The 10,399-nt window shown below is 42.9% G+C and overlaps 1 protein-coding gene across 1 annotated transcript; it reads right to left on the bottom strand.

Annotated features, from left to right (window-relative positions):
• Positions 1-551: 551 nt before the first annotated feature.
• LOC109985937 (vesicle-associated membrane protein 5) lies at positions 552-8,448 on the bottom strand. The gene is made up of 3 exons (XM_020636400.3): positions 8,198-8,448; positions 3,105-3,248; positions 552-1,315 (listed from the first exon to the last, which is right to left on the bottom strand). The coding sequence occupies exons 1-3, from the start codon at positions 8,198-8,200 to the stop codon at positions 1,157-1,159; spliced, it is 306 nt and encodes a 101-aa protein (XP_020492056.1). The 5' UTR covers positions 8,201-8,448; the 3' UTR covers positions 552-1,156.
• Between the last annotated feature and the right edge of the window lie 1,951 nt (positions 8,449-10,399).

The raw sequence follows: 10,399 nt of genomic DNA, 5'->3' as shown, positions 1-10,399 counted from the left end.
TCTCTGTGTGTGTGTGTTTGTGTGTGTGCACTTATGTGTGTGTGTGTTTGGTGTAATATTGGTTGTTCCAGGTGTGTATTCACTTTGTGTTTCGGTGTTGTTGAAGCGCGACACAGTGGGAGCTCCACATAACCTTTTATCTGTTCTTTTATACTTTACAGTACCACAACATCTCCTGTTAACTTCACTTCACACTCTGAGAGGAGAGCACAGTTCAGCATGAATACACTCTTTATGGCTGAACTATAACAGACCCTCACTGAACCTGAAGAACCCATATCCTGTAGAGGAGGGATTCACTAATGTATTTAACTGTTAAAGACAAATGTTTTATAGCCTTATCTCTTCAACAAATCTTTACTTGTAAAGATCAAATTCATCTTGAGACACTTTACAAAGACCTTACTCATTGTTTTATTACAAAGACAGAACGGCAATCTAAAAAACATACCTGCCTGCATGTGGAGTAGACCTTAGAGATGTGTAAAACAAGTTCAGACATGAACACACCAAGAGACTCTTTTACTCCAGCTTCACAGACACTTTAATGATGCAGACAATTTGGAGTTTATTTTATTAGAGGCAGAGAGATTGGATGAGACAGAACATCAGGTAATTGTTTCTGATTTGAAACTACATCAGGCTGCAAATATTTACACGAGATGAACTGAAAGTGTTTTCTCCTCCATCGTCTTCAGACAGTTGAGTCAAACCGAACCAGCAACCGAGGCAGGGGAATGGATTCTGTGACTTCTTCCTTTGAGTGGTGGCCTTGTTTGAGATCCGATCCATACGATAAAGAAGTAGAAAGTGAGCAGCACAATGATGTTTGGTTGAAAATATTCAAATTCTTTAATTTTCTTGAATAGATGGGGAGATATCCGAAGCAGTTCTTAATTTCAGGATGATGTGTGTCTCCTTCTAACCTCCTCAAACAAAGACATGATCATTACAAAGCAGCCGATCAATCAATGGTACCATATCAACTGAAGACTAACACCAAGCAGGAAGTGGATGACAGCCCCCACTAAATAGAAACAAACACACATTCTTCACATCCTAAGAAGTTCAGGTGAGTCCCACAGTCTGTACAGCGTCTCTTCATCCATATCGTGTCCCTCAGCCCCCATGTCTTTGTTTTGATCCCATCATCACGTTACTCTCCACCCTTGCCATTAACAATGGCAAAGATTATGAGTCCGATAATGATGAGTGCAGCGACCACTCCGACACCGATGAACACCAGTTTCATCTTCTTGTTCTCCCATCTTTTCTTCTGCTTCACCTGATTCGCAGTCTTTTCAAAATGTTTACTCTGAAAGAAGAAGCACACATAGATGAAGTTAGATTATTGTGTTGTGTAACTTAAAGAGGACATATTATCCCCCTCCTCCACCTTTTCAAACAGTCCCCTGTGGTCAAAATATAACATTAATCAAGCACCAGAAGAGGTTTGTGACCCTCTCTCAGAACACTCCGTTTTGGTGTGTGTGTCTCTTTAAATGCAATGACCCCCCCCCCCCCCCTCTGTAGAGAAAATAAAAATGGCGGACCTGTGCAAAAGTTTTGTTCTAGTCTCATGGTGGAGTCCATGGGTGGAGATACCAGGGGAGGGAAGTTTTTTTTTAACCAGAATCCCACTGTGACATCACAAGGAGAGCACATTTGAAACTGAGCATTTTTCTCTGTGTGTTCTCTGTGCAGACCACAAACAAAGGACTGGATGGGTTTATTTCACATGTTGTGGGTCAGTAGACACTCAGGTTACACAAATATATGTTCAGAAACACTGTAGAAGTGGATTTTTCAAAATATGTCCCCTTTAATTAATAAAAAGCAAAGTGGCAACCAGATAACTTTAAGACTCTCTGCTTTTGAATGTTTATCAATTATTTTCAGAGGAATTGTAAAGTACTGAAGCCTTTTGTCTAAAACTCTCGAGGTCAACTTCCGGTTGTCCCCTTTAACCTCTTGCCTGATAGAGTTGGACATATGAATAAAAGATTATTCACAGCACAGCACTTTCAACACCATTTGAACTGCACGTGATGAAATGAAATGCACTTCTGTTGTTTCCTTCCGTTCCATTCTTTAAAGAAGAATATTCTCGATGATCACATCACTGTAGTCTTTCCGGTAGGGGTCGACTGATTATCCTCCTGGTCGTGATCGGGGGCCGATATCCGGCACTCTGTCGATTATCTGTATCAGCGTTTTATTTTACGATTGCCGATACAATAAATGACTTACAAAGAGCACTACTCTCACCACTCCGTCTCACCTATTGTCCCTCCCACAACACTATCTGATTGACAGGACGTCACAAAGTTAATATCCAATCAAAGTTGAACCCTTGACGCCACTGACATGCACAGAGACGAAAGTAGCAGGAGGAGAGAACATTTAGGCAAAGTCTTGTGTTGGAGTATTTTTAAAGTTATTTTTGGGAATGCAGAGTCTCATGATAATCCCCCTCACATCACATTTACTTGGTTGTTCCTTTATTCTGATAAAAACAGAATCTAGTGCAGCTTTAGGTCTTAAAATGGCTCCAAATTGTTGATGTGTTATCGTGCTCTGAGTGCTGAGCGACACTTGAGAGCTCCCAGCTGCACATCCTTACAAACCATGTGATCACAAAGTAAATCAAACTGTTTAGTCCTGTCTGTTTGCTTTTCTACTTCCCTGAGATCTTGGCCACAGCGTTATGTAACACAGGCCAACGGGGCTATGTGGAAATAGGTTGACCTTCTTTTTGACCCCCAGATGGACATTTACCTCATGGCATGTCCTGGACTCACTCTGTGGTACCCGGGGAGACCAGCTTACTTCATTCATCTTAGCAAACAATAGGAAATACCTCTCTAAAAATAGCCCCATCAAACACAATCAGGATGGAAATTGTACATTTGTTTTCCTCTCCAGCTCCTCCTAAGGTGTATTTTTAGACCTCAATGTGACATTTCCTATTTGTGAGCCTGCAGAGAGGGAGTCTGTAAACCATAAACTCCAGTCATTCCCCCGACCTTCACAAAGTCCACAGAGAAACTAAAGTGCTGTGTTGTCTTTCTTTCACCTGAACAGCTTCTCTGACACACTCTTACCTTTTCCAGCAGCTCGTCAGCTCTGTCCTCCAGGTCGTTCAGTTTGTCACCTCTCTCATCTGCCTTGTTCATGTTGTCCAGCATGATGCCCTTCACCTCCTCCACATCGTCCTGGGCCTGCTGCAGGCGGCTCTTCCCATTTTCCTGCCCAATCAACACATGAAGCATGATGTCAGAGTCTGGTGAGACATGTCTGAGACTGTAGCATCAAGATTTGAGTCGTCTTGAGCTTTAGGAAAGTTTTCCAGCCTCAATAAACCGATTCATTAAATAAAGATCAGTCTACTTCTCACAGTAAGGTTGAGCTATTAATCCAGTTTCAATTTCAGTTATGATTGAATCTTCCCAAAATCATGAGAACAAGATAATCCATGTCAATACAGATTCATGTTCCAACGGGTGAAGTATCCCTTTAATCGTTTAATCTGGAGTAGAACTGTGAAATACATTTTGAAGTTTGTCTTCTTGGCCCAGAAAAGACAGAAAGTGTCTTTTTGGCTCATGTGGATGAAAGACACCAAATCCCAGAATGCACAGCACCGCAGGCCACTCCCACTAAGGTCAGGTTTACAGACATATTTACTTCAACACATACGGCCGTTTCCTCAACTGATTCCGAGGTTTCTTCTACAAGGAATTGGCATCCTGTCAGAAAACAGACTCTATGTCTGTGTTCATAGGCAAACAGTGAGAGCACCGACACTACCAGTATGCCCCAGCTCCAGCTGGCCCCGGCTCCTCGTCCTCACCGCCACCGACAGGCAGGCCTGTCTCGGCTGCTGGCTGCGAGACGGTTGCTGCCAACAGGCTGGATTTGTTTCCAGAGGCTAGCGGTCAGCGGCGGCAGCAGCCAAAACACACCACCGGCCTGTCGGCAGCAACCGTCTTGCCGCTATATTTATATTTTTTCGCCATTATCAGCTTTCTCCATAGAGCCTGTTAGCATAGCTTCCAAGCAATATGGCTGACGTTAAGTTTGGATTCTGGGAGTGAGTTCCCACCCACTTATCTGTGATTGGTCTGTAGCTTCAGTGGTCGAAAATATGAGGAACTAGCGTTGTAGTTTCACCCCGCTAACCGCAACATTTTCCGATGACGCAAAATGATGCACGACCATTCAAAAATACTACCAGGTTTCTAATGATAAAAAGCTTAATGCAAATGTGTGAAGTATCCCTTTAAGGAGCTGCATGTGGTGCTGCATCATGTGTGGAAAAAGTTTCAAAGTGTAACATTTTGGTCACAAGCGTTTTTATCACCACTACCTCAGAAACAGAGTTAAACGCACAGTATGTACATTCCGCCACCAGGGGGCTCTCAATCAAAAATAACAAAAGATGGCATTGAGGCTGGAGGGGAATCATGGGAGTGATTCTCTCTGCTACTCCTCCACCCCGATGAAAATGAACTCCGAGTTGACTGTTGTCAAGACATACCGACCTAAAACTGACCTGAGGAAGAGAATATGTTTTCCCGACGAGCTAATGTATCCGAGTATAATTCACCTGATGTTTTTTTTACAGCAGCACAAACAGCAACAGTACGGCAGCTTTCAGAAGTAGTTCACGCTTCCTTATACAGCGGCCATTTTTTCCAAAATGTCAGCAACATGCTCATCTCAGATCTAGTTGTTCAGACATGTGCACGATTTAAAGGTCACATATTATACAAAATCCTCTCCACCATGTTCCTCTAACTCTAATATGTGTCTCTAGTCTGTCTACAAACCCCCCAATGATGAGAAAAGTCCATCCTCTCCGTCTTTTACCTGCTCCACTTTTCAGAAAATGTGTGCTCAAACAGGCTGTTTGGAGATTTTCCCTTCATGACATCACAAAGGGCAGTAGCCCCTCCCCCAGGTGGGTGACACTCCCACAGCTGGTGTTTGTTCTGCCCTCTGAGTCGGCCTTCTCAACGTAAACAATAGGACATGGAGCGAGAAAGACAGAGACACCCGAGCCCTTCCAGACACAGAAACAGACTGTTCTGAGCAGGGCTGAAATAGAGGGGTTTATAGTAGGGGTGTAAAGGTACACATACTCGGACCGGACCGTTTCGCAGGCGGACCGATCCGATTACGCACGGAACAGAAGTGCTTTAATCCGTGTTCCCACACGGACCGCAAAGCGGAGGCACACCTCTGGGTGGAGGAAAGCTGCGGCCGCTGGTATGGGACACAACTTTTACTTAGTAACTTTGAAGTAAAAGTTCAAACATAAACTGTGCAAACTGTGCAGATTACTAGTTCATCGAGCCCTGTCTGTTTGGACAGTTGAATATAACCGGGATGGAGTTCTTTATACGGACTGACTCTTAAGTTTCGTTTTCATTTTCAGCGATGATCCCGCTCCAGCGCTGCGGGGCAAAAGGGGAGGGGGAGACACGTCTGTGTGGGAGCATAACCTGCAGCATGATAGAATGAACACCCTCCCTCCCCATTCCCACAATAATGGACAAAAAGACGTTGACAAGACGAGAGTAGTGTGCCGTCATTGTTCAGCGGACATCGGGTACGTCGGAAGCAACACGTCCAACTTATTAAAGCACTTGAAAAGGCACCAGGCGAACGTAAACATCACTGCAACTAGGAAAAAACAGACAGCCTTTTGCTAGTAATTCTAAAATACTTCATTTCATTCATATCTTTTATTTATTGGAGACTCTTGGTTGAAGGATGCAGCATAAGTTAATTTTTTGTTTAATTTAAAATGTTATTAAAAAGTAACCTGAGCAGGTGTACAAGTCTTAACTGTTGATGCTGCACTTAGCCCAATGTGTAAAAGGGAAATTCTAAATGTTCCTAATAAAAAAAAGTGTTGCATCAGATCCCTTTACTGTACCGAAAATGCACCAAACCGAAGCTTCAAAACTGAGAACTGTACCCAACCAAAGATTTTGTGTACTGTTGCACCCCTAGTTTATAGACATGATCAAATACAGGATCAGAGTGGATCTAAAACAAGGAACAAAATAAGAGCAGCTGAACTTAAGTTTTCAGTACAGAGAGATTAATAATTTATCATTCAAGTAAAATGAAGAAGAACAGGCTTTCCCAGTTCAGCAGAAAGTGTGGTGGCAGCAGAAGTGGAAAAAGAAAGCACCCCATGGAGGGGGCAGAAGACAAACAACATTAGATCCAGGCTGATAAGAAGCCAGGAGCAGGACATGCAGAGAGCAGTTAGAGCGTAATGCAATTTGTATCCTGAGTAATGAGAGGAAACCCCCGTCTCAGATGTTGACAGGAACAGGAAACCAACAGATAGAACAAAACAAGAACGCTTTCTGCTTTGGCTCATAATTCACTCTCACTTCTCTTTAAAGTGCTGAGGGTCTGCTTTAGGTCTACTGAAGGTCTACTGAAGGTCTACTGAAGGTATACTGAAGGTATACTGTTGGTCTACTATCCACAGGAAGTCAGGATTCATAGACTTTAATGAATTGAAGGGGTTAGACAGTGAACAATGAATGACCCAGTTACCCAGTTTAAAGAAAAGAGTTTGTGTTTAACAGTCAGCTGGCGACGTCTTTTCACAGGAACTGCTGCCCATTCCAGTACCCCTCCTTGCTTCCTTCCTTCCTCCCCTCACTCACTCCTTCCCTTTCCTCCCTCCTGTCTGCGTTCATGTCGGCCTACCTGGCACTAACCAGGGAAGCCACACCTTCCTGCACTGTGTTATGGCTTGTTCATTATAGGCTCGTGTGCAACTACATCCAAATGAAATTTAAAAACAACTTAGACCTTTGTGTTGCTTTAATAGAAACATTTTATATTTAAATAAAATAAAAACAATAAGAACTTTCACTCGTAATTATGGAGCAGCAGGAAAGTGATGTTAAAAAGGGTTAGGGACCAGGGACTCTAAAAGAACATGTTTTCAATTTGTCTCTAACTTCTTTCATTTGAAATATCAGCCTTTGTATGGTCTCTTTCTACACTAACTTTAATTATAGGCTACAGCCTGGATATGTGTTTTTGTTCTTTTGTTCCCTGTTTGCCATCTGGTCATATGCTGTGCAGGCTCTGCCCCCCCCCCCCCCCTCCATCAGACAGACTAGTAGATACACCTGCACATGCTCAGGTGTTATTGCGCTACTTCAGGCTCTCCTACACTTACTGCAGCAGCACTTTCTTTATATTTGATATCGTCTTATTATGATCATGTTCCATATTCTGTTATCTTATTTCATATTTCTTTTTTGTTATTTGTCACATTATAAAAGCTTCCATCTCTCTCCTCTGTTTTATTTCCTTTAATTGCTCTCCAGGCTCTTATTATTGTCATTAGAGCCTGACCTATTAATCGGCTGATATCAGCATATCTAAAGCCGTTTTCACATCTGCACTCCGGATAATATCTAGATTATATCTGGGGGGTGGGGGGTGGGGGGGTCTCCTGAGGTAAGAATCTCAATCTGAGCGGTGATGAACGTATATGCTCAGTTACTTTACATTTGAGTGAATATCTTGTCTTCTTTATAAAGTTTTTGATATCTGAGGGTTAGACACAATAAATGTGTATATCTATATTTATTTATCTCTACAGATCAAACATAGATCTTAGAAAGATATCGGCTGATACATAGCAGCTTTTTTCCCCAACATCGGCCCCAAAACTCCCACATCGGTCTGACCCTAATTATTACACATAACAGGTCTTTGTTTTTAACCCTGTAGTGTCTCTGTCATGCGTCTTATTTTCTTTCAGTGTAGAGGCTTATTATGGAAGTGACACTTTTGAATGCTGAATATGTGTTTTACTTTTAGAAATGTAAGTTCGTTAATTGAAGTTTGATTAAAAGTTGTTCAGACCCGAAGCTAAACTCTCTTCTAGCCTAACAGCCTGCCCTTCACTGCTCTTTTCTGAATCAATCCTCAACATTTAAAATAGCATAGACTGTCAACAGGTAGAAAGGGAGACGTCACAGGTGACATCGCCTACAGTGTCCTCTTTGCCAACTTTGACCTTCCTGAGCTCGTTTTTCAGCAGCTAGAACAAACTCTCCTCTCTCTGTCTTCTCTTCTCCTTGTGGAAACTGTTCGGTGTTATGAAAGTCATGTTGAACATATTATCAAACAGTCTTTATGGACTTACCATGTCTGTGGCGTCTCCTGCTGTGGTCGTGTAGAAGCCGTCACCGGGACGAATGCATTTAAAGTGCGCCTCCAGAAAGCTCCAGAAACAGGAAACACAACTACCGAGCTGCTGACAGTTAAATCTTTTCTCTCTTTATGTCACACCTTGCTTCCGTTTTGTGGTTTGCTTGTTGTTCAGCTCCTCTAATGTGAACTCTCTCCTGTTGCTTTCACTTCTTCTCGTCGAGCCCTGCCGTCAGTCTTATCTTACTGGTGGACTTTGGACTGTCTGTTTGGTGATGCGTTCACGGTACTCCAGGAAATTTGCATACAGCAGGGCTGGTTATGTGGCCACAGGCAGACTCGGTAAAGCCCCGGACTTCCTACAGGATATATGGCTACTTGTAGACAGGTTGATAATTAAGTTGATGTGTCGGATGTCTATTCACTTAGAGTCTATGTTACAACCGGAAAGAAACTGCAAAAACATGTAGGCTACTAAATGAGGCTTCTGTTGATGAAAGATAATTTTTTTACATAGCCCTACACCTACTCGTGAGGTTGCTCTCCCCCACCCCCCTCCATGTCCCCTTTTTCGACTTTTTGACTACATGACATGTTTTGAGAGCTATAGTTCTTTTAATAATAATAATAATAATAATAATAATAATAATAATACAATACATATTATTCAATCATAATACATAATGATAACACCTCATGGACCACAAGATGTCTTAAACAGCCACAGTGACGTGATGAACATGATTTTCACCAGCTTACATGGTCATAGTCTACATCAGGGGTCATCATCTAGACTACATTTGTACAAGGGCCGGCTTTTTTCGGACTTTAAAATACGCTTGCACATAAACCTGACAATGGGTGGGTCGTCTCTCAACCGGAAGGTCGGGGGTTCGATCCCCAGCACTTGTAGCAACATGTCCGATTTGTCCTTGGGTGAGACACTTAACCCCAAATTAATTCTGCTGCTTCTTCAGTGGCACTTCTGATGGTCACAGGGTGTGAATGTGCAGGTGTGACCTGCAGGGAGAAAGCGCTTTGGGTTGTCAGAAGACTAGAAAATAAATATACAAGTTCAAGTCCATTTAGCGTTTACATTGTGTTATAACATCCAGCCATATTGAAAATTAATCTTTTATTGTCATACTGCTGATCCTTTGAGGGTCCAATCACAGCAGACCTACAGGAAAGAAGCGGGGCAGGCTACACCCTGGACAGATCGCAGGTCAATCACAAGGCTGTCACATGGAGATTCAAGTCACATAATGGGAAATTCAGTCACAACCAAAGAAGCACGTCTGTGAACTGTGGGAGGAAGCGTTAGTACATAGAGAAAACCCACTCAGGCACAGGGAGGACATTCAGACTGCACACAGAACAGGCCCCAGACAAGTGGAGGGTTCAATCCTCAACCTTCTCTCTGTGACCTACACTCTGTAACCCCCATCACTAGCAGGCCACCATATGAACAATAAAGAGACCCCTTGTTGAATTGTGGAAAGCAGTGGTGTAGACTATGGTACAGAACCAGCTCACACCTGCTACCCAACCGTTACCTTTACAACGTCTGTAGGAGAACCTCCAGATACTGGATTCAAGCAAAAAGACCCTTTTTAGAGCCACTGTTGGGTTTGTTCATTTGACTGTAGTGACATGGCCGGCCTTGTGAGATTATAGCACATCATCACACACGCAGGGCAGGATTAGACAGTGCTGGCGGGAAAATAAAAAAAACATGAAAGGCTAGACCTTTTCATTCGTGTTGACATCTGGGTAGTCACACCATGTGGCACTCTGTGGCACCCACAGCAAATCAGCATAATCAATACCATCCTGATGATGTGCAATACTCCAGCACTGTGACACTTTAATACTCTGACACTTGACCTCCTAAGCACCTTAAAGGGATACTTCACCTATTAGCATTAATCTTTGTATCATTAGAAACCTGGTAGTATTTTTGAATGGTCGTGCACCCCGCCCACATTTTCCCCTGAGATGGGAAATCTTTGTATTTCTAAGTCTGAAAAGGAGCTTCCAGTGACGCAAAATGACGATTTTTGAGTCAGTGGAAGCTGTTGCGGTTAGCGGGGTGAAACTACAACGCTAGTTCCTCATATTTTCGACGACTGAAGCTACAGACCAATCACAGATCAGTGGGTGGGACCTCACTCCCAGAATCGAAACTTAACGTCCG

This window comes from Labrus bergylta, chromosome 2 (genome assembly GCF_963930695.1).
Source record: "Labrus bergylta chromosome 2, fLabBer1.1, whole genome shotgun sequence".
Classification (NCBI taxonomy): domain Eukaryota; kingdom Metazoa; phylum Chordata; class Actinopteri; order Labriformes; family Labridae; genus Labrus; species Labrus bergylta.
This window is presented reverse-complemented; position numbering and strand designations above follow the sequence as displayed.